At 46.9% G+C, this 25387-nt stretch overlaps 1 protein-coding gene across 4 annotated transcripts in view; it reads left to right on the top strand.

Annotated features, from left to right (window-relative positions):
* Positions 1-92: 92 nt before the first annotated feature.
* trim9 (tripartite motif containing 9) overlaps positions 93-25387 on the top strand; it is a 36380-nt gene continuing 11085 nt past the window's right edge. For all 4 annotated transcript variants that reach the window (XM_035609817.2, XM_035609816.2, XM_035609815.2 and 1 more), the window contains exons 1-6: positions 93-1135; positions 13238-13333; positions 14674-14796; positions 23021-23131; positions 24377-24530; positions 25089-25234. In XM_035609817.2, coding sequence (XP_035465710.2) covers positions 275-1135; positions 13238-13333; positions 14674-14796; positions 23021-23131; positions 24377-24530; positions 25089-25234 — 1491 coding nt within the window. In that variant the 5' untranslated portion in view covers positions 93-274. The remainder of the gene's footprint in view (positions 1136-13237; positions 13334-14673; positions 14797-23020; positions 23132-24376; positions 24531-25088; positions 25235-25387) is intronic.

Genomic DNA, 25387 nt, shown 5'->3' with positions numbered 1-25387 from the left:
TAACCGGTCATGAGCTGACGCTGTTCCCTTATTGGTGAGGAGTGAGTCGGTATCGGTGTAGTCAGTCTGCCTCCTCCTCCTCTCTCCTCCTCCTCCTCTCCTCTGGTCAAGGTTGCACTTGGAGCCTGTAGTCGCAGCAGGACGCGTCGGGGAAGCGCCGCTTTTACGCACGAGCCGAGCAGCAGCCGACGGATCAGCTGTGACTTGTCCTGCCTGTCTGTTGGTTGGTTTGTTTGCCAAAGAGGAATCCCTCACCTCTCTCAGCCCCGCAGCCATGGACGAAATGGAGGAAGAGTTAAAATGCCCAGTTTGCGGCTCCTTTTTCCGGGAGCCCATCATTCTGCCGTGCTCCCACAACATTTGCCAGGCGTGTGCGCGGAATATCCTCGTGCAGACCCCCGACGCCGAGTCTCCGCAGAGCAGCCGAGCCTCCGGCTCCGGCGTCTCCGACTACGACTACCTGGATCTGGATAAAATGAGCCTGTACAGCGAAGCGGACAGTGGATACGGTTCCTACGGGGGCTTCGTGAGCGCCCCGACCACCCCTTGCCAAAAGTCGCCAAACGGGGTGCGGGTTTTCCCCCCGACTGTCCTGCAGCCTCCTGCGCAGCAGCAGCAGCAGCATCAGCAGCAGCAGCACCTGCTCCCGCAGCCGGGCTCCTTGCCCCCGATCCCCCGCAACTCCTGCATCACCTGCCCGCAGTGTCACCGCAGCCTCATCCTGGACGACCGGGGTCTCCGCGGGTTCCCCAAGAACCGGGTGCTCGAGGGGGTCGTGGACAGGTACCAGCAGAGCAAGGCGGCCGCCCTCAAGTGCCAGCTCTGCGAGAAGAGTCCGAAGGAGGCCACGGCGATGTGCGAGCAGTGCGACGTCTTCTACTGCGACCCGTGCCGCCTGCGGTGCCACCCGCCGCGCGGTCCCCTCGCCAAGCATCGCCTGGTGCCGCCGGCGCAGGGGCGGATAAGTCGCCGCACGAGTCCGCGCAAAATCTCCACCTGCACAGAGCACGAGCTGGAGAACCTGAGCATGTACTGTGTGCAGTGTAAGATGCCCGTGTGCTACCAGTGTTTGGAGGAAGGGAAGCACGGCACACACGAGGTCAAAGCTCTGGGCGCAATGTGGAAACTGCACAAGGTACGTGCGTAAAATTCTAAGGACGCAAAATGCTTTATTTGTTTTCCAATCAGTGCGTCTCTCGCTATTTCTCTCTCCCTCTCTCACTGTGTGTGTGTGTGTGTGTGTGTGTGTGTGTGTGTGTGTGTCCCCTGAGCTGAGCAACAAGTATACGCCTTGAAAAAGATTTCCCCCTGTCTTGTCAGCTACAGCACAGACACACGGAGCCGTTGTTTCGTTGTTGCCTTGGATTTCAATCCTTGTAATGCACATGACAGTGACCTGGTGGGTTCTGTAGAATAATAACCTCCAGCTCACATTTCAGTCAGACCCCTGAGTCGCAGAGGATGAACGTGCACGTCTGCAACTCCGCTGTCTTTAGGTGCGCAAAGCTGTCAGGAGGCAGCTCTGCTTGTAATTCTGTTCACGACCAGTGGACAACCAGCAGCAGCACCAGCAGCAGCAGCAGCAATCTTCTCCTTATCAACAGGAAACTGCTCCTATCACATCTGTTTTTTTCCCCTTCGAAAACGATAACCCTGGTTCGCACAGAGATTCTGGCATCATTTGACCATTCGTGTCCACACAGGGAAACTCCTCCACTGGTGGACTCGCAACCATTCCCTTGTGCTTCGACAGCTCCAGTGACAATGACACAGGGCCCTGCTGCCGAAGCTATGTGCTTCATTGAGAGCACAGTTGCAGGCCCGTAGTGTTGAACCAGGAGATGCTATTTTTGAATCTGAGTTGTCGTGGGCAGGAAGGCCTCAGAAGGCAGAGCTGGGTTTGTATCAGTGCCTCTGCACCAGCAGCCTGCACCTCCACAGTCCAGCTTCCAGGGAAGAGGGAGGATGGAGAGCTGGATATAGACGCTCTTCAGTACTGACACTCATGCACACACCCACACACACACACACACACACACACACACACACACACACACACACACACACACGGGGGAGTAGATATGGTGTCTCCTGGTTTCCACGAGAAAACCAAAAAAGGTGAATACACACCTACACACACACACACACACACACACACACACTCACTCCAGAGTATCTTACAGGACCTGTAACAGACCTCCTGTCCAATCATCTCCTCGAGATGACGGCGTGATAGTGTGCCGCCTCACATCTACAGAGGCAATTGTGAAATTGATGGGAAAATCAGAGGGGGGTTGAACGTGTCACTCACATCAAATTGCCGTCACTTGAAAAGTTGATGACCTTTTCTCTGCTTCTACCTTCTTGGATCTAAAATTGAAAAAAAGAGAGGCAGTATTTTTAGAGATCAGTCATTGGTACCAGGGATATTGGAGCCCCTATCCGGCCTCATTTTTGGCCTCCATTGTGGCACCTGCTTATTCCTGACCCCCTCATCTGAAGCTGCCGCCCACAGAACCGTGACAGATGGCCGAGAGCTCGGAGCTGGCAGGATCGAGGATGGGGCATCTTTTGAGGCTTCGGGGTTTTTCCTCACATTGCTCACCAGGGACAAAATGAGAGCGTGTTCCATATCCTGCAGATTTACCGAATGCATCCATTGGTCCTTTGACGAAATGGTCCCAGTGTAGAAAACTCAAGGAGGTATAGACAAAGTTGTGGCGATGTCTTCCTCCGAAATCTGATTGGTCACTGCTCCAATTTTGAAATGAATAATTCACTGCTGGGAGATTGGCCTTTTGACACAACGTGACCATTTCTGCAGTAGAAAGATGAAAAACAAAAATTGAAATTGGTGCAACATGACTAGACAAAACGGAGAAACAAGGACCGTGGTATTTCCTTTGGGCCAAAAGGTCGGGATGCTTCACATTTTTCAGATATATTTATAACAGCATCCTGCCCCTGCTGGAAGTTACTGTGAGCGGCAATGTTGAGCTGAAAAAGCACCACATTATAGATATAAAATGTTGGATTGTGCTTGCTTTAAAGTTTGGCTTTGAGTGTTTGTGCCTGAGCTGCTGCTGCATTATTTGTTTCTGTCTGACGTTGATGCAGGAAGTCATGGGCACTGGAACCCTCGTTTCTCCGTGACATACCTTAAACCTACACCTGTAGCTTTTACATTTCAGCACTGGATATAAACTGAAGCAGAAAACTCTTCTCTACTTCTATCATTTCCTAAGATCTTGTCTGTTTTCCGTCTGGGATTTTTTAAAATCTGCGCCATCATCGCTGTTATCTGTTGGCACACTGGCACAAACCAACGCTCTCTCTCTCTCTCTCTCTCTCTCTCTCTCTCTGTCATTGTGAAACATTTCTCTCTCTTTTATGGAGAAAGAGTTGAACCACCTGCCGCCATGGCAACCAACTCCCTCTTGATGTTGTGCAGAGCAGCAGAGGTCTCTTAGATACTGGACCCCACGAGGAATCCATCCCAGATGCGTGTCAGCCGTCCCCTCCCTCACACCACATGTGTGTGTGTGTGTGTGTGTGTGTGTGTGTGTTCTGACACAAACGCTGCTTCAGATCATTACACCCACTCTTCATGATTCCTCTCTTTGCTCGTGCATCTTTTTCTTTGACCTTTCTGCTGCTCTCATCTAAAAAACGTTTTTAAATCTCCAACCCTCCTCCCTTCTTTTGGGGGGGGGGGGGTCACGTGACTGTATCTAAGCCAAGATGCTAATCAATTTCACGTCTCGAGTCAATTTCAGTTACAGAAGATGAGCAGAAATGTAAGTGACCCCGATCGGCTCTTGTCTGCCCCCAGCAGATTTGTGTCGGAGGGTTTTTGCGTGTCCACCGAACTTGTCTGCGTTAATCTCGGCGAGTCACATCAGAGAGGGAGAGTCAAGGGCCATCGTCTTGTGTGTCGCACAAGGACCCTAAACGCAATCTGGGTCACGCTCTGTCACCTCAGCATGTTGAGTGGCAATTAAAAGGTGATTAATGAAATGGAAGCTTATAGTCAAGAGGGTGTGTGTGTGTGTGTGGTTGGGTGTGTGTGTGTGTGTGTGTGTGTGGGTGTGCAAAGGAATAAGTCGCAGATTGTGGCAGAAAATTAGTCATTTGCCCTCTTCGCCACGAGAGGAGAGATAAATCAGAGGCGGCAGAGGAGATTTTAACTCAATGTTTCCCTCCGAGCTCTGCGGAAAACGCTTGTCGACGTGATGTTTGATGAATTCACGAGGATTTTTTTCCCATTCGCTACCTTTTTAGTGTCGCGCATGCGTTTCATCCTGAGCCTGGTAGACGTCCTCGCACGCCCTGCCTCTGAAGTTAACACAGACAGGTTCTCCGGAAGCCTTTCATCCAAGATGCCCCCGAACCCCCCCCCCCCCCCGAGCTAATGAGGACAGACGGAGAGCAGGTACTGCACAAGGACGAATATTAAAAGACTCGTCTCGATCTTGAGGGTCGATGTTGTCGGCAGGGGTCGGTTTGATTTGTGCACGAGGCCAGTGGGAGCAAGAGGAGAAGTCAGACACCGGGGCGGGAGGATCCTCCTCCTCCTCCCTGCTGGGTGTCTCCGTAATGAGACCGACTGTCAGTCTGCGTCCATTGTGTCCACGGGCCGTCCTGCTGCGTGACATCCAGCTGCAGACCAGCGGGGCAGATATGAACCTCACCGGAGAGGAGCCACTTATTTATTATAGACAAACCTTTCAACCCCGAAAGGTGTTGAGCACGACAACTGAGTTGCCATTGGCAACCGCTCAACAACAGTGACCAATGACGGTCGAGTTCTTTTACAGTAGCTGCTTCCATTTTTGGATCTTAGAGCAAATTAAGCTGTGCAGCTAAATTTCTATCTCTCCTCATCATCTGATGTTCTGGTTCAGCGTTGATATGTGACCGGTTTAGAGTTCCGGTCTTCTGGACTGTGGCTGTTGTAGTTTTTACCCCTGTTTGTGTCTTTGTGGACAAAATAGCTCAACAATCCTTAGGGGATTTTTCTGTCCAACTTAGTGGGCTGGTGACTAGATGAGTAACGTTTGGACCAGGTCAAGGTCAGCAAAAATATGGTCTGATCAAAAAACACACTTTCCCAAATATCTCTGCAAATGATACAGAGACAATTTAAAGCATTTATTGATCAGGAAATGATTTCCCATCATACGATGTCATATGATGATGAATGTCACGAAGAAGTCGAAAACAAAATTACATCATGCATAGTTCCGAAATGCTTGTTTCGAGGCATCGCTGCGTCCTGTAGAACTATAGACACAACCTAAAGATTTCTTTATGATCATTTATGATCATATGGTAGGAATGACATCATCATTTTGTCACCATGAAGTCAGTTAATGACATCATATAGTGTAGTAATGCATTGACTTTTGGAACCAATAAGATTAGAGACACAATCTACAGCTAATTTGATTTAACCAATTATTCCTCAGCATATGGTTTAAATCATGATGACATCATGGCTTCATTACAATATTAAAAAAACGTTTTCAAACTTGCATATGCGATTCATAATAATTTCTGAATACTGAAAAAATTGCAATTCTGCTATGACTAGATTCTGAACGTATCGTGACACCGTCATCCACTTCTGCTCCACAAACGCTGAGCCATTAGCGTTGTGTTCGACTGGTTCATCTCAGTGAGAAGGGAGAGTCCTCCAGCGTGTCCCCGTTCGCGCTCGCCCGAGTCCTATATCGTTAATGACAAATCGATATATGAGCCCCGAGACCTGAGGTGATAATGTGGACTAAATCTTTTAGTATGTCATTTTCCCTTTAAGTGATTCTGCGCGGGCTGTTTCGATCGCTCACGAGACGCAGACTGTAATTCGCCGATAAGGGGACGAGGCTGAGGACAAAGGCCTGACAGAGGTCTGTGGAGACAGGATATTTCCCGGGGGGGGACATTGAAGCTGTTCAGTTTGATGCTGCTGCGTTTACAGGTGGTGATATTTACCCCTCGAGCTGCCATGTACAGAGATAATCTGTGCAAAAGAGGGAGATAAAGATCAAGACAGTGACCGAATGAGCCACAATCCCCACGGAGAGGAAGTTAAACAAAGGCCGAGAGGGAAACGTGGTGGATGTTTCATCGATGGGTGAATTAATCAAGTTTCACGTCCAGCCTGTTTCTTGGGTTTCAAACAGAAAAAAAGTTTGGCTGATCCACTGAAGACATATCTGTGTATAACTTGTCTGGATGGGAACCCAAACCGACTGAATATTTCAACTGGCTCCAGGCGACGAACTGCAGAGAGATAAATGCTTCAGAATTCCACTGTGCTAATTTTCCTTTGTGGTTCCGACTGAGGAAGAAGAAAAAAAGAGAGATTTTTTTTCTTCCCCTCCCCTTTTCTGCACAGAAATGAGTCCAAACCAAAACAAGTTGTCTCACTTTTCAAGGAGCGTTTCAACATTTGAATAATTGATCAGGCTCCGTTACATCTGGCTGCTCTAGTACGGTCGGTCCACATTGAATGAGAACAAAAGTTTGATTTAAAAAGACACAACTGGACTCAGCTCAGGTTAAAGCCTGCAGTGAACCCGTTTTTATCAACATCATCACCATTATTATTATTATTATCAACATAATCATCATCAGCATTGTTGTTTTTTCTAGGTCACAAGCTTTGAAGGGATGCAATTATCCTCAGACATTTGCATTTGCAGAGCACAAAAATCTGGCAAATTGGAGTTAATACAATTTAACTCCATTTAAAAAAGAAAATAATCTTTTGGCAAATGTGTTTTTCCGGGGTTTCAGAGCGTGAAAAGGGAAACGAGAAAGAAAAGAACATGTACCATTTTTAAGAGAGAATTGAAGCCGAGAACACTTGTTTGTGATTGGCTGGCAGCATCCGTATTGTTTCTCTGGAGTTTCTCTCAACTGTCAATCACAGCCTTTACCAGACTGCTGGTAGCCATAGCAACATCACTGATGCTCTATAAACCTTACATTATCCCTTGAACGACAATTAAAAAACATACATACTCACCATCTCGGCCAAACATTAAAATGTAAATTCATGCAGATTCAGATTTTCTTCCTGTATTGTTCCTGGTGAAGTGACTGTCGTCAGTTTGATTCTTCAATACTGTGCATTTGTCCGTTGCTCAGACTCTTTTGTCACGCATGGCTGCTCGCATTGATGAAGTGGTGGCATATCAAGTTTTAGCTCTAGTGGTGATCTGATTGGCTGCAGTCCGTCCCCATTCCTCTTAGTGTGCCCTCCGAGCTAATCCGAGCCTGTTCCCAGGTTCGTGTTCCTCCCTCTGGCCATGACAATACCAGCTCCCCCCTAACAAGCCCCCGCGAGCACACGGCAAGTGGCGTCATGTATGAGCTAAACATAGCCTGCCCCCACCCGTCCATTTACCGCTGCTCCATTATCTGTCCAATTTCTGTACTTCTATGACAAAAGCAGCACCTGTTTTTCTTTCCCCCCCGCGCTGCTGTTATCAATATGCATCTTAATTTCCCCCGGGCCTGCTCGTAACTTTGCGTATTTTGGAATGAGTCCAACTTACAGACCTTAAGAGGACAAAACTTTCAGCTCTTCCCCCTCACACACAACGACCTCTGTGGGTCTCCGTGAGTCTGTGTCCGACCCGCAGGATTCTTTTGGCCCACATCGCCATCCGATTGCTTCCAGGCGGAACATCCGACCCGGCGTCGTGTCTCGTCGTCTCTCTGAGGAGGACTTGTGCGAGACGAAGGTTCAGGAAGAGAAAGACGAAGATTTGCATCGGTGGGAATTTTCGCAAATGAATGTGTGACGATGGGATATTAAACCCAAAGAACCACGTGCACAAACCCTACGTCTGAGAAGAAGATACCGACTGACCCGATTTGGCGTATTGAGACCACTGCCTCGTGTAGCAGTGCGACGCTCCCCGTCTCCCTTTACCCGTCTGTTCCTGAACCAAGGTGTCATTTATTTCACGCAGTCAAAATAAACAGGTATAGGCAACTTGATCATGTGCCGCCCCCTCGCCGGATGAATCCGGCGCGGATAAGAATAGGTCACTTCTGCCCCATTTCCCGCTGCGCTGGCCCACGTGTCCGTCAAAGAAGGACCCGTTTTTTTGTCCTCACGAGAAGAAACTGTGACAACTTTCCGAAGCCCTCCACTGTTACTATCGCCGGTTTCTCCACTTTGTCTGTGTGTGGATAGTTAATGACTTCTCCTGTATTATTGATGGCGGCAGATATATAAGCCATGAATAATGCACCGGCCACTTAGGTTCTGCTGGAGGAAGTATCACAATCTGGCCGAGTCTCAACTGTTCCAGCTGCGTTGGAAGATGTCATAGAGCTTCATTTGTTCTCAACTACACAAAAGTTTCCCCAAGATGGTAAATATCATCGAGTCGCCCGCTTAATAATTCAGAATGGATTTCTCTCGGAGGGCTGCGGCGGCTCATGTGAACGAGCCCAACCTTTCATGTCGGCGTCTCTGGATACTGATGCCCGGGGGGGACACACACAATCAGTAATCAAGCTGTGCTTAAATTACAATTTCAATTTGGTTCATCGCAGGGATTTGGTGTGTTTTAATATTTGTTTTTGTGTTCTCCCTCTCGCCGGAGGTCGACCTGCAGCTCACGTCTCTGTGCAGCGCGTAACCGAAGGGCCGTGAATTACACGCAGGATTAAATGGGCCTAAAGAGACTGTTTAAAGAAAGACCGGAGAAAGTGCAGTATTTACCCCACGAAAAGCGCAGGGCACTCAACGAACGAGCGGTCTCTTTATGAAAGTAGGTTATGGGAACTCGCAGGGAAGTGATGGAACATTTTGCGGATATATGTGCGTGTCTTATAATTAGCCTTTACTTTGCTGGGCTTTAGGGGGCTTAGCGGTGACATTACACCTACCTCCTCCTGTCCTTGCACTTCCCACTTCCTAGAGGGGTGGTGGGGGGGAGGGGCTTTAATCCAAATTGGCTCTGACGCGTCTCTGACATCCGCGCTCCCCTGTGACAGATTGGACGGTTTCGATCGGGCGCACGGAGGAAACATGTAGCGTGGCCCTGGAGCTGCCGGTGAATTATTCATTTCACGCACTTGTTCACACTCGTCTTAATTACCGAGCTGATTAGTGATCCGAAATAGCGGGGACATCCCACCACCACTGAAACAAACCCCCCGAAGCTCAGTCCAAGCACTCCAGCATCCTCTCCCCTGCCCCAACATTGCGGGAGGCTTTTTTTTCTTCCGACTGTCCCTGAACAAGATGTATTTTAATCCCCGCGGGGGGCCAGCTTGAAGTCGCGTTGCATTAATGTAAGCGAAGAATTGTTGAACATAAAAAAGAAGGCCCCCCCCCCCCCACACACACACACACACACACTCTCTGAGGACACAGTAAATGTACGAGAGCATGAATCACGCCCCGACGCTGAAATCCCTTCCCCCGTGGCAAGGAATGAAAATGCAAATCCAAGTATGATGAGATGTAAATATCATGCATGCTAAGTTATCGCTAATAGTGCTCATCAATCATCCCCGGAAAATGGTGGAAAAATCTCATGGTGTTGCCTACAAGTGATAATTTGCTGCGAGGTCGGGGGGGGGCGTGTCTCTCCAAAGTGAAAGAGGGAGCGATCAGGGAGGTTCTGGGCCTTTTCTGTGTGGAGTTGACATGAATGTTGTTGTTTTTCTACACGTCAGTCCAGGGTGTACCTGTGGGCCTGTCGCCCAGTGTCACGTGGGATTGTCTCCAGCCCCCTGAAGCCCTCCAGGACGAGGGGTGTGGATGATGGATGGATGCTCTAATCGTCTGCTATTTTATGGGGTTACAAGTTCCATTAGAAAAAAAAAAAAAGCCCCAGGCTGTGATACTTACCATATACAGCGTTTGGAGACAAATCAAATTAGCATAATTAAAAGGATAAACAGGTGTTTTTATCTGCTATATTGCATATTTTTTAAAAAGTTCCTACTACGTACAGTACAGTTTGGACCAAGCTCCTTCCTTCCATTTTGGATCGTGGGTCACATTAGCAACGTTTTTCACATTTGCAACATCCACAACGTGGGGACGATCTCCTCGGACATTCTCCAGAGTTCACGTCTATTAAAAACAGCTCGAGCGCCAGAACCGGGTAAAAAAACAAAATTTTTTAAATTTATAACACTGTGCTTTCATATTTTGTCTCGACTCGGCGAGATAAGAGCAACGCTGATCCTTATGTTTCTGTGCCTTCTACGGGAATGATCAGCTTTTCTCCCGGAGAATGCTTTAACCTCAGTTAACCTCAGCACGACATCAATTAGCACTGTATGTTTATTTTACATTCAGGGTTCTCAGTGTAAACTGCTGGAAGTAGCAAAACATCCCTAAATTGGTTTGGAATTGGAGTTTTCAATTCTGTTGCTCCCTTGGCAGTGAGCAGCACGCTTCTGTGCACATCCGTCCGCAATCAAATGCGAAGGATTTCGAATGGGACCCTCTCCACTTCCATCTTCTTCAGCTTCATGCACGCCAGCCCATAGCCACAATGGACAATCAAACTAATTGAACAGTCCAACGTAGCCCCTCCGATTCCTAATCTCTAACTGCAAAGGCTTTTGGTCCCCGTCCCATCGCGCCCCTCGGCCCATCTGTTGCTTAAAATCTGTCGCTGGCAGGACGTGGCCGCGAGCTGTGCCGGAACAAGACAGCCTTCATACTTTCAGGGGCGCGTTTTGACCTGGTTTTGTCGAGCTCTGCAGGCTCCCTCGAACGCACGCGGCGGAACAACGCCTCCAGACAATCAAGTGCTTTTTCCTTTTTTTAATGATTTCATCTGCTCACTGTCACTGAGCGAACGCTGACTCTTGACGGGGGCGAGGAGGAGCGGGAGCTTCCCCCCCCCCCCCACGTCCGTCCGTCCCTGAATCGGACAGAGGGACGTCAGAGAAGGAGCAGCCGTGCTCGAGTTTTGATTATCAGTTTATCTTTTACTCTTTTTTTTTGTGTGATTTAGTTGCCAAACATTGGCTACTTCCTGCTTCCTGAATGTGAGAATCTGCCTTATTTCTTTTTTATTATTCTAGATAAAATATCTTTTGGTTTTGGACTGTTGGCTGGACAAAACAGCCAATTGAGACACAGTTATTTATCCATAATTCAAATATTTACGAGCGCCACCACTAAATTTCGCATCCTGCCTCAAATACAAACAGTGAATCAAACTAACATGGGAAAAAAAAAAAAAAAGATGCACTTTCTTGTGTTTTCTTTCGTGCATCTCTCTCGGGAGCGTTGAAATATGATTCCCAAGTTAACACAGAGGAAGTTTCTTCACCGCCTACACACACACACACACACACACACACACACACAAAGTTTACATTTCGGTCTTTGCTCAGCTGTTGGGCGGGGCCTCCGACTGTCCCTCGGCGCAGTCGACTCATGTTAGCGACAGCTGTCATCGGATTTCCCAAACTCCGGGGTCAGGGGTCAACCCCCCCCCCCCCCGCAGACAGATTCCCGTTGGCCCCAAAGCAAAGTCAGATTCCAGGAGCTGGGTTGACACAGAGGCGCGTCCTGCGTGCGATGAGTTCTTTTCACAGCGTTTTTTTATTTTTCTTCTCCTTTTCCACTGTATCAGCTAGTTGCCGCTTTTTATTGCTGTCTTCCGGAGTTGAAGTGATTTTTTTTCCTTTATAAAAAAAAAAAAGAAAAAAAGAAAAAAGCCTGTTCCCCTCTTTTCCCTGGCAGAAGACAATGCGCTCCCCGAAGTTGACGCTTGTCCGGTTCACTCGACCGAGGGAGGTTCCCACAGGGTCAGGGCCGTGTCCTCTCGCTCCGTCACCTCCTCGTTCACACAACCCCCGCTTCACATACATGAAAAAAAGCCCTTTCTCTCTCTCTCTCTCTCTCTCTCTCTCTCTCTCCGCACACTGTCCAAACAGAAGCCCCTGTGTGTCATCACAGGCGCGACATTTCCCATCAGCCCAGGAGCAATACGCCAACAACAAAAAAAAATGCAACAGTCAAGTGCCATATTCCAAAAATGAATCATCTTCGTTGGAGCCGGAAAATGTCGGCTTGTTTTTTTTGTGAGAACGAGGCCGACGCTGCGTTTTGTCTCGGGGGGGTGAAAACTTTTGACACTTCAAAATGTCAGCTTCTCAGCAGCTACAGTGCGAGGCAGCTTTGTTTTCAGACCGGCTACTAGGTCCACGTTTGACCAGGACAAAAATCAGTGTCGGGAGATTTTTGACAGCGTGACCGCTACATACAATGAAGATGCCAGATAACGTGTATCGCTGTGGCTCATCATCAAGAAACTACAGGGAATCTGCATCAACAACATTTGCTTAGAATCTCGCCTGCATTTTTCCCGCACAAGGGTTTTGAGATTATGAATCCGTCATTGGTTTGATGTTATGTTACAAACATCACCAAAATGGGTTTTTGGATTTCTTAGCGATAGATAGATGAATAAAGAACGTATGTGTTGGGCATCTTTTAAATTTTGTTGCCACTGCAGCGACACGACAGGAAATGGGCGACAGAGTGATGCAAGAAGAAAATGCTTAAAAATCTATCTATCTATTTATCTGTCTATCTATCTATCTATCCATCCATCTATCTGTCTATCTATCTATCTATCTATCTATCTATATATCTGTCTATCTATCTGTCAGTCTATCTATCTGTCTGTCTATCTATATATATATCTATCTATCTATCATCTATCTGTCTATCTATCTATCTATCTGTCTATCTATCATCTATCTGTCTATCTATCTATCCATCTATCTGTCTATCTATCTATCTATCTGTCTGTCTATCTATCTATCTATCTATCTGTCTGTCTGTCTGTCTGTCTGTCTGTCTGTCTGTCTGTCTGTCTGTCTGTCTGTCTGTCTATCTATCTATCTATCTATCTATCTATCTGTCTGTCTGTCTGTCTATCTATCTATCTATCTATCTATCTATCTATCTATCTGTCTGTCTGTCTGTCTGTCTGTCTGTCTGTCTGTCTGTCTGTCTGTCTGTCTGTCTGTCTGTCTGTCTGTCTGTCTGTCTGTCTGTCTGTCTGTCTGTCTGTCTGTCTGTCTATCTGTCTGTCTGCCTGCCTGTGTGTCTGTCTGTGTGTCTGTCTGTCTGTATAATGGAGTGTATTATTGCTATTTGAATACTTTCGTTCAGAGCCATGTATCTGCTGCTGCCGTGTGTTTGACGTCCCCTCTGCGCTCTCCTCAGGGTCAACTGTCCCAGGCTCTGACCGGCCTGTCCGACCGAGCCACCGAGGCCAAGGACTTTCTGGTCCAGCTGAGAAACATGGTGCAGCACATCCAGGTACTACACAGGAACACACGTCACTGTTGATCGCGACCGGCCACGAATGAATTTGCTTAAAATGCTTAAAATCCCAGTAAAAATCCCGCTGATCTGTTTTGGCATTTTGTTACCAGACTCTGTCCACCACCGCAGTGCGACACAGCAGTGGCCGTCGGAGACACGAAGACTTATCCTATTATTTCAGGTGTCACTGTAAACATTTCTATAATCCCTGGCTTGGGCCATGTTCATGGTCCATCTACAGTACAGCACTTTATGTGACACTATTTAGTTAAAACATCACTTACAGGAAACCTCAACAGCTCATCTTATGTTTTGTTAGATTCTGACTTTGATTTGGATTAAGGGCCGAAGGCTAATGTATTCTATTTTGCGGACAGCAGTGATAGAACAATTCATTTCAAATATAATTCTATGTTAGAGTGAATATTGCATTCGTTTTAAGAACTGCTCATTTAAGTTAAAAAATGTTGTGTCTCATTTTCTCCTATTATGAAATTGATGCATTTATATTCTGTATATATATATACACACGTATATATAGATATATGAAAAACACACATCGGTCGACCACCGGTGCATTAGTCACTGTCGACATGTATGGAATCAGTGAAGACAAATTACCTTCAATACGACTAATGCATTGCCATAGCAACTGGGGACCATTATTCTGCTGCAGTTCGCAGCGTTTGGAAAGTTTGCGCGGGCGAGTGAGTGAGAATCTCGGTTCCTCCACTCACGTCCTGTTGTATCTCGTGTAGACCGAGAAAATAGATCCCGATGCCCACAATCTTCCGCGATGTACGGCGACAAAGCCACGGTCAGTTTACGAGGCTGACTGGAGGAGGGAGGAGATGTGGGATTAAATTTCCTTCTGTGATTATCGTCACACAGAGAGATGACGCTCGAGGGAGAACCTGAGACATGCGGGCGGGAAACAATGAAGATGAGTTAGGAGAGGAGAGGTGGCGAGGAGGGAGGGAGAAGCATGAGGAGGAGGCATGGAAGTTTGGCATGTGTGAAAGTGAACTGTACTAATTGTACAAACATTAATCAGTCCTCCCATGGTGCTGGTGGCTCATGTTGGTTTCATCCACCCACCTCGCCTGATGGATGATGCGACATTACGCATATATCTCAGTATTTCAGGGTTAACGCTGCAATTAAAATGCCTATGGCCTCCTGCATCAGTCACAACATGTCTCCTTTTTGGTTTTGCATACTGTATATTTTGTTGACAGTGCTTATGTATTTCTCAATCTGCAATCAAGATGCTGCCTGCCCCTTGCCATCGGTGCGATTTTCCAGCATCTGTGTGCCTTTTTCTTCCTCTGCAGGAGAACGGCGTGGAGTTCGAGGCGTGTCTGGTGGCCCAGTGCGACGCCCTCATCGAAGCCCTGAACCGACGCAAGGCCCAGCTGCTGTCTCGAGTGAACAAGGAGCACGAGCACAAGCTCAAGGTGGGTGAGCCGGACGATGGGCGGACATCACGGTCTGTTGGGAGATCACAACTAGACAGCAAGGGATGAATACAACGATCATGTATCATTTGGTAGTTTGGTAGTTAAACAAATGTAATGTGTGTTTGACACCAAGTAAATGACGGTGACTGATGGATCAATCAAGCTTTACTGTAGGTCTCTGCAGGTCGAGCTTCAGAAAATAAACCTCCCACCGACTGTAGAGGCATGAAATGATTTCGTGTCTGGAAGGAGCGAAAAAATAATCGAAATGCAAGTGATAAACATTCAAAAATGCAAGTGATAAACATTCAAAAATATTTATAGCAAATTTCTTTTATCTGTAATTCAAATGTCTCAAATGCAAAAACAACAGTTGCACGCCTTTAATGTTTTCTAGTTGCACTTTTAAGGTGTTAGATTTATCAACGTAGCACACTTAGTTTTTTTAATTTTGCTCTCAGTTGCCGATCATGAGAAATATGAAAAAAGAGAAAGAAAAAAAAAAATAGAAAAAATTCAGAGACTCGAAGCGCCGCATTTTTCTCAAGACCATCTGCAACACATTGAACGAGGGACATAACTGAGAGATGGGGTCGACAGGCGAGGAGGAGGAGGAGGAGGAGGAGGAGGAGGGGCAGATGCATTTGAGCCGTACAGCATTCAATTTCACGCTCGGACGGTCTGTAGAATCAAGGTTTTAACACGTGTAGGTGGTTTGAGCAACGCAGGCCTGTGCACGGCACTGACATAAAACACACACGCTTACACACGTGGGCGCACTCACACACTTAACAAGTATGTACACTAATCTTTCACCGACATTCAGCATATTCTCTGGAAGGGAGAGATGTGTGGCCGCTGTCGGTTCTGTACCTGTCAGCCCTGGAACCACCCACAGGGAAGCACAGCTATGGCCGCCGGTGGCGCAGGTTGGAGGTTTATGGAGCCGCTGTGCTGCAAAGATGCAGAGTTTGCCATTGGGTGGCCACGTTCCAGTCGCACTTGACATGCAAGATACGCTCCATTAGCGGAGGATGGCTGTTGAGTGACGGATGGGTGCTCGTTCAGGGGAAGAACGACATTAGACACGTTAGCACCTCCGCAAGACGGAGGACTTCTAATGTGGCTCGGTGCAGAGCCGATCCGCCCCGTCGGCCAACAGATCGGCAGCTCCGACACGTGTTCCCCTCGCCGAATGGTAACGCAAGGCAAACACACATTCCTCCGTGACGGATCTATTACGTCCTCGGTGTCGAGCTCTGGTGAATGAATCTGTGCGGCTCACTTACTCGGGAACACTGCCTCCGTGGAGTCTGTGATGGAAGACGTATCTTAGATTATTTCTATTTTCTCATTTGCTCCTGGAGGAGATGGAAGCTCACTTTAGGTACATATCAGCGGGAGTAAAGGGCGGAGGAAGGGGAGTCACTGCAGTAACTGGAGCCCCCCCCCCCCCGACATGGATGGTTTCTGCTTCATTAGCAGGTGGCTCTGTGGAGGAGGTCGTAATTGAATGGGACACGTTTCTGTCCCGGTGCAATTGCGTTGATACTGTTTTCTGTCCAGATGTAGCATACATTTGCATATCAGAACAGAAGCATGCACCAAAAAACGCCAGCCAGGCATTTTATATGGTGTCCAATTAAGAAACTAACGAAGTGCCCCGGTTTAATCCTGCTGATGCGGTCACACAAAGCGCTGCCGAATAATGATAAAGAGCCAGAACACAAAACCAGAGGCTGCTGCTGCTGCTGCTGCTGCAAGCTGACTTGGCATCTCCTGTGACGCTTCATCCTGCTCTCCTGGTCGCCATGGTGACCGGGACACATTGGGCTTGTTGTTTGAAGCTGTGGAGGCAGAGACGTAGTCCTTCATAACATGAGTCACTTAAATTTTTTTGGAGTGTGTGTGCTTGTGTGTGTGTGTGTGTGTGCATGTGTGTGTGTGTGTGCGCGTGTGTGTGTGCGCACATCGGGAGGACCGACCGTGTGTTTGTGCAGAGAGACGACAGAGGCGGAAGTTTGTTTTATGGAGGGTTGTCACACTGAGTTACTTGAGCTCCTTCACTCGGTCTCACTCAGACACACACACAGTCAGTGGTGTGCTGCGGTTTGATGAATGGATCGTACAAATACTGAGGGCCGAATCCAAATGCATAGAAGTGACGCCGCACGTGGTGTAAATAATTGTGACCAAGCAACAAAAAACATCCCAAAAATGTTTTACCTAATGGTTTTAACGGTTCAGTGATTGATTCAACAGTTCATGTTCTGTAAACCGTTCCGTCAGTGCTCACTAAAACAAGTATACAAATGTTCTGCCCTAAATTAGAGTAAAGACAACGAACTTTAATCTTGACACTGTTAGTAAGATATTATTTCAACTTTGCATCCATCCATTACTTATTCAATTTTTCCTTTGAGGGTCGCTGGAGCCAATTGACTATACATCTATTATCAAATAATCTGTGTCTACAAATCTGAAGGGAGGAAAACATTAGTAGCATGTCTCTGCAAAATGTTACATCTACCACGAACTATGACCAATAATGAATAAAATATGTTTACTGTATTGTATTGTGTGATATTTAGTATATTTGGGTTAGGGTTAGTATAGTATAAGTATAGTATATTTTTTTGTTATTAATGGTAATACTGGTTCAAAGCCTTTTCCATAATGGCAACATATAATTCTGAGGAGGCTTGATACTAGATCTCTTTTTTCATGCTGTATTTTATTTTAACTTCATATCGTATATATGTGGGGAAAAAAACAACAACAATCACACAGAAAGATTTGAGTCAATCCTGCCAACGTGTGATATATGCGAAACGGTTGAATGTAAACTCAAACTCGAGATCATATTTTAAGGCCCATAACTGAGAATTGCATGCGTAATCTTATCCTGGAAGTTTGTTTTTCCTGCCCTCAGGGCGGCCGTCCTTCTCGCTCGCTGACAGCGAGATATACGAGAATCCAATTCCAGGGGCCTTAACCCTGTTTGAATTATAATCCGTCACCGTGATCGTTTTGTATAGGCTTTGTTTGTTAAAAGTTCGAAGCGAAGAACGCCTTTTGTTTTCCCGCAACCGCATTAAAACCAGCGGTTGGCAGCAGGTGTTAGTGTTTCCCACGGGCGCTTGAATGCAGCAGGGAGGCAGGCGAATCAAACAGACTCTTAAGCAAAGATGTGACTTTAACAAGCCGTGAGTGTGATTACATTGACCGTGATAAATTCCTTCTCTCAGCGCAGCCCCCTTTAATGCAACGCGGAGGAATGTATTAAACATGATCCGTCCCTCTCACTGTATTTCATCTGGGCGCTCGCAGGCGCGCTTGTGATCTGAGGAGAGATTCTTCTGAGGGCTGATTAGAGCAAAACACAAAGTGAATCAGGAAAGAAGTGGGTCCGTGTCTCCTTGCCACCAGATGCTTCCAACCAGCCCGGCTCTTTTTCAGCCGCACCGAAGCTGTGATTCTTTCAAATTTCTTTTCATTACAATAGCGCTTTGCTTTTTCCTCCCTGTTTTACGTGTTTTTTTTTGCTGCAGGGGATCCCAGCTCCCGCGGGGGGTCCCTCCGCTTTCCAACACTCCCAACGTGAAAGTTCGGTCTGTATGGAAACTCTGAGATGAACTCTGAATGGCAATTCTCCGACGGGATCTGTGGCAGTGAGAAATATTAAGGCTCCTGCTGAATCCGGTATCGGTGTTATTCCCCATTACATTCGTGCTTTCTTTGTAAAGAAGAAACGCTTGATAGATCAACAGAAATCTAATGAACATCCATTTTGGGGCTGCACAATGACTATTTTCATTAAATATGTATTACTCATTTTGTAATTGCCGTTTCCCAGGGTGCCAGGTGACATATTCTGGTGTGTTCTGTCTGAGGAACAAGCCAAAACCTAAAGCTATTTTAATTTTAACAGAAAGTATTCACAGTTGAGAGGCTATGACAAGGGGTTTTTTGTCCACTTTGCTTGAGAAGCGACCGGAAGCAGTTTGCCGATTACGTCTGTTGATTACTTGATTAATCTGCAAATTGTTTCTGCTCCAATACTTCTAATCACTCATCGAGCAAAAATGCATTAAAAATATCTTGGATTTGACTAAACAAGCAGCATCGACATGAAAAACGCAATCTGCAGGGTTTTCTTTCATTTTCCTAAGGGAAAATCAATCGATTCATAAAGTTGCCCTATATACAGTATATATGTCATTTTGGACCCTTCTCTGCCCACCATTGGTGTGACCGTCGTGTTTGCATCCAGGAAGTTTGCATTCGCTCTTCGCTGACCTCCGTATAAGACGCTGCGTTGTACGTCATGCAGCCGGGCGCCTTGATCCTCGCTGACAGCCAAGTGTCAGCTGTCACTTTCTCTGACCGTCACCGCAGCTTGTTATGTACAGGACGGAGTAGACGGCATTTTGAATCCCTTCATTCGCCTTCCTTTGATCCTGTAGTTTGTCTCAATATGTATTTCGTCCCCTCTCGTGTCTCTCTCTCTCTCCATCGCTCCTCATGTCTCGATCGTCCTTTAAGGCTTTTTGCTCCTCAAACATCTTCTCCATTGCTCACCCCATCTAACCCCTCGTTTCTCTGCATCACAACTTCGTATCCCACTTTCCTGTGCGTTTGTCCGCGTCGCTAAATCATCCCCCCGCGCACCTCCTTAGTGTCAGACTGTTGAGAAGTGGAATGGCTCTGTTGCCCCGGCCTGTGCCGCTGCAACAAGAACAGCCACAGAGGCTTGCAAGGCCAAAAGTGCCGCAGTGGCCCTTATAATTACAACAGAAACAAGATGGAAGGATGTGATTTATTTCACCAAGAGGCAGCCGGGTTCTGCAGTCGCTCACAGAACCAGTGTGTGCAGCTGATGTATTACTGTATGTTATCGGCCCCCCCCCCCCCCCATTTGAATATCCTGCTTTATTTGCTTGTTTTCGGCGCTGGTGGCCATTTTCTGCGTTGTTGCACATCTCTTTCAAAGCATCGTCTTTATATTAACAATGGATCAACTGACTGTCCCGTGTGAAAAGTGTTGCCCATAGTGACCAACCCAACGGCTCTGCAGGTCCTCTCGCCCTCTGTGGAGCTATAGCGTCTCGTCTGTCCGTGTTTCTATTTCCGAGACACAACTTTGCCATTTTGGTTCACTCTCATCGCTCTCGCAGCATCGTTTTTCAGTCGCTGTTTCCAGAGCGAAAACTCAACAAAAAAAAGCCACTAAACACTAATCTGCTAAAAGCTAAATAACTCTACGATATGAACTCACCTAGAAACTTTTATATCAATATTGTGTTTGTAGTGTTCCACTGCCCCCTAGTGGCCCAAAAAATAAAAAAACAGTATTGTAGCTATAAATATTTCCAATAGGTTGTCAGGTTGTTGCTTATTCACAATGCACTTGATATTAGCTGCTCCTCGCTGCAAGCCGAGAACAGTAGCATCGTGCTCTAATGGGTTCGTGTCACGTCCCACCTCCGGCTAATGCCGCATCTCCTGCGCTCAATCTGGATGAATGAGTCTCCCCTGCACCTTCAAGTCGGGTTTCCTCTAGCCTGTGAATTGAGAGATTTGCGATTCCAGCTGCGTGCGGAGGACAGCGGCGAGTGAGTCCGATTGTTAAACAGTGACAAGCGGTGACAAACCCCTTCCTGGAGCCCCGCCAGGCCACTGCAGGGGTGTGGATGTTCCAGGGCCTGACACAGCAGGGACGGTCTGGCCCTCGGCCAGAGGAATATAGACCGAATCATCGGAGCTGGAGAGAGAGATCTGCTCTGACTGTATGGGAAGAGAGGTTAAACCTGGGGGGGGGGTAATAAAGATATGATTAGCTGCGTCTACATAAATTGACGGTTAGTATTTAATTCCCATATATTTCTGTCAGACACAATTTCTTTTGCGTCTGGTCTGCGCCTTTGAAAGAGAAGCTGCGTTTTTTTCCGTTCGGTTCATTGGAGTCCACGCTGCTCGGGCAAGACCGGGACCAGGGCTTTGCAGGTACTCGATCATTCGTGCAGTTTGTCATCTCAGCGGGATGGAAAACACACAGATATTTTGGCGGAGGGACCGGGGGGGGTGTCAAAAAACAGACGCGATTCCACACTGCACCTAAACATGAGTTACTTATCTGCAGACTTTGCTTAAATCCACCTCTCCCCGGTGTTCACAGCAGATAAGAGCATGTGTAGAAAGTCTGCATCTGCAAGTGTCGCGTTTAGCATCCTTCAGTTTCAGCCGACCCGTAGAAACAGCTGCCGAGAGTCACGGCACCTGTAGCGCCGCTCGCTCACATTTCCACACTTGTCATCAGAAGTTCCAGCAATGTCGATGCCATCCAACCCGTGATTATGTTTTCCACATTTGTCCATAGTTTAAGCTTCATAACTTCCCCCATGTGACCCCACATACCTCCATCGTCATGGCAACAGCTCCTTCTGATCTCATATTTTAAATACCGGTTGTTAGGACAAATTAAAACATGTTTATATGTGACAGGATAAAAATGATGTCCCCCCAAAAAATGTTTTTTTATCATTATGACTAATGACTAATTTACAGAATCATCCATTTTGTGATTTGACCATCTGATGCATTGTACTGCTGAAAACTAATAGACAAGAATGATTTGTAAACAACAATATATATTGCTATAGTATTATGTCAAATTACATGGATGGTGGGTTGCAGTTGTAAAAAAAAGAAAAACCTGAATCTGTACCACTATGTGCAGATGAATTTTGGTTTTATAAAAATACAGGTATCGGAATAGAATTGTCCAGAAAAGATTGATCAGAAAAGGGCAAATCATACTGTATTTGTGTGTAGGTGCAGGTCTTAATGCTTCACACGATACAAGTTTCACTTTTGACTGTAGATAATTCGTGAATATGTATTTCTCTGGTCAAATAGGTTTGAGAAAGTGTAATCAATGAAATGTATTATTATTATTATTATTATTATTATAAGAATTAATAAAAAATTACAGTTGATTATAATCATACACAAGTCTTTACAGTTTGTCTCGGTGGTCCATCACTTCTCCGACTGCAGTCATCAGCGAGTCATCTCCTCGTGTACAGTCTGTCAGTCTCCGAGCGGCTGCGGAGAGGATTTTCCTCTCTCCTCCGTTCAGCCTTGGAGCCCCTCGGATAGCGGCGGCGAAGTTTCTGTTACCTAGCAACCGTCGGTCCAGCACCTCGGTGTATTTCACTGTTGCAGGGGAGGCGAGAGGAGAGGAGGGGAGGGGAGCGGAGATGAGGGGAGGGGGGTCTCGGTGGACATCGGTAGTGTCGCTGAGAGTGAGGGAATGTCCCGAGTCCAATCTATCACGTATCAAACCAAAGCAAACAACGATGTGCCACAGGGAGAGTTTATGTTATCACCGTGAGATCAGATCATGTTACGAGAACATATCGTATATCATAATTAATACAGGCTAAACAGTAACAATCACTTTCCTGTTGTCTCTTTCTCGTTTCAAATGCGTCTTCTGCTGACTGATTTTCTTCTGACTTTCAGAATGAAATGTCGCATCTTAAGTGGCCAGGAAGAAAATTATAGAGCAGCGTCGTCCTCCGATGTAACGGGCCGGCGCTGACGACTGTTCACGCGGCCCGCGTGTGAAAAACAGAATGTCACTTCCCCTCGGCTAACGTCAGCGACAAGATTCGCCTCGGCCTCCTCTTCCTCTCTCTCTCTCGAAATCTGTGTGCCTCGGGTCTCAGGAGGGAAAATTGACTCAATCAATCACTTCCTGACGATCCTGCTCGTAATCTCATTATTGGGATTCCTCCATTTACAGCCTTGTTTAGTCTGTGTTCTCCGTCCTCCTCCAACATCTTCTGTTTCTCCGTTCTTTTGTCCTTTTTTCTTGTCTCCGTCACTATCGCGTTGTTTTTCCCCTCTGTCTCTTCTCCTCTTCATTGTCTCTCTCCTTCAGTTCCGCCTCCTTCCGCTTATTTTGCCTTTTTACATTTCTGTGCGTCTCCAGTCTCGTCCATCTCCTCTGCAATATCAATAATCCAGCACTTCATTTTACAATATTTCTGCATTTATTTCCTGTTCCACTTCAGAGTGAGTGCAGGAAAAAGGGGGATGACCGACATACAATTACCAAATGTTTGTTGTTGTATTAGTGCGTCATACTACCCCTTGTGGTATCCCTTCATTTATCTACTGTACCACACCTATCGCTCTCTTCTTTTCCTTCCAGGTGGTTCGGGATCAGATCTCCCACTGTACGGTGAAGCTGCGTCAGACCACGGGCCTGATGGAGTACTGCCTGGAGGTCATCAAGGAGAACGACCCCAGTGGTTTCCTCCAGGTGAAGTGCATTTTCTCTACTGGAAGCTGCGGCCCCCCCTTGTTTTTTCTCCATGTGCCAATAAAGGGAGGCGGGATTGCAAACGGTTCTCGCCCAGGACCTCTTAGAATGAAGCAACGATTAGCTCAACTACGGCTGCAGCACCTGCAGGTTGTGTGCAGTTCTAGCAAAAACAGAGATCAGCCCTGCTGAGGCGGCTCTAGACTTGGATGTGCGAAGGGGTGAATTGATCCATGAACTCACGAGAAAATGCTACAAAATTACAGCCTTTAAATCTATTGTGAGAAAATGGAAAACAACTACGTTATCTAGTCTCGGATTTTGCGCCTGGAGAGCTGCACTTTCCACACTTGTAGTGGCAGACGGTGTTAAGGTACGTTAAATTACTTTCTGAAAATATGACTCGGACCCAAGGTACTTTAGATAGCGCCGACTTTACATCCACATGAAAAATGTACAACCAAACTGCAACCAACACTGAATTGGTAGATTCAGTGAAGTTGCAGCTATAGACTTTGCTGGGCAGTTTCACCCTTTTCTATTTCCAACACGTTCCACCTCTTCGACAGCGAAATACAATGTCTACGTGACCGTCGCTCTCGCTGAAGAGCCGATGAAGAGTCAGCTGCGCGGAGCAGACGTTTTCAAAATGGGATTTAAATTATTCATCTTTTTATCTGCCTCCTTCGCATGGTGCAAAAAAACAGATCTTAGCCATCGAGGTGAAAATATTTATCGGAGACATGCGGGTTGGGTGTTGCTGTCAATGAGATAAGGAGAGTCCGACATTTTCCATCATCATTTCCTGGAGGGAGGCCTGCAGTGTGGAATTAGATCTGGGGGAAATGAGTGTTCCTTGATCCTTGAAAAAAAAAGAAAAATAGATATTATTTTTTATATCATTTTAATTATTTGCTTGACAGGTTTCACATCTTTGCATGTTCAGCTGACCCCTGACATGCTTTTATTTAATACGTTTTTAAGGGATGGAATGTGCTGTATCCTGTGCTGTAAAGTCATCTGAGGCAAATTGACTCTCACTCATCACTTCAGTTAATTGGAATTATTGAAAGTGAAAACGCTCTCAATTTCCCCCAATAATTATATAATCAAATCTGATTAAAATGTAAAAGCAATGTCTCTTTTAAGCGATGATGAGAGCGGATAGACACGCAGACAGTATTTCTTGTAGACGAGGGGCTGAGTATCCGTGGGGATCAATGTCTGTGCCGTGCTGCCTCTCAGATCTCCGACGCTCTGATCCGGAGGGTCCACATGACAGAGGGCCAGTGGGGGAAGGGCACCCTCACCCCGAGGATGACCAGCGACTTTGACCTCACCCTGGACAGCGGGCCCCTCCTGCAGACAATCCACCAGCTGGACTTTGTCCAGATGAAAGGTAAAGAAGCGAAGAGACACCTGAAGGGTTTTATACGGGAGCTGGGCGAGGGGAGGGGGCGGCGGGGGGCTTCAAACACAAGGAGGCAAGTTTGAGGCCCTTGACAGCGACAGTGTGTGTCTGAACAAGACCTTTCGTTACTGCAGCGTTTGCAGCACTGGACCGTTTGTTTTATCGTAAAGATGTTTGTTCAAATTGACCAATGGCATTGTTAAAAAGTGATATTTCTGCATGTGCTGTCTTCCCTTAAGTCCGTCATGGACACTCATGTACTTCCTCTACTGTCAGCGAGCCCCCCCCCCCCCCCGGGGTTTGCAGTCAAAGTTTAAAAGAAACAACTTGTTCTTGCGCACGACCTCTTCGTGCTTCAAAAGCACAACGTTAATCTCACTGGTAAATATAAGAATGCATTCTTATGAGCATTCTCTGTGAGCAGGCGAACGTGCTCCTGTCAGGGGGTGTTTGCGTAGGAAACCTTTTTTTGTGTTTGAGTATTTTGTACTTGCTCACACTGCCGGCGTTTTGCTCTGTCCTCTGTCCTCGCCGTCCCCTCCTCAGTCCCGGCTGCTCCCATGCTCCAGCTGGAGGAATGCTGCACTCAGAACAACAGTGCCACGTTGTCATGGAAACAGCCGCCGCTCTCCACCGTCGCCGTGGAGGGCTACATCCTCGAGCTGGACGACGGGAACGGGGGGCCGTTCAGGGTAGGTCTTTTTCCGCCTGCAGGTAGTCTCTCGTCCCTACGTGTACCGGGATTTATTTGTTCCCGTCTTTCCCTTCTAAATGGGAACTCTTATTGGATTTACATTTCCGGACAAAAAAGGTGAGTGAATAATTCACCTTTACGAGAACACTGG

The sequence above is a fragment of the Scophthalmus maximus genome, chromosome 15 (genome assembly GCF_022379125.1).
Source record: "Scophthalmus maximus strain ysfricsl-2021 chromosome 15, ASM2237912v1, whole genome shotgun sequence".
NCBI lineage: Eukaryota > Metazoa > Chordata > Actinopteri > Pleuronectiformes > Scophthalmidae > Scophthalmus > Scophthalmus maximus.
This window is presented reverse-complemented; position numbering and strand designations above follow the sequence as displayed.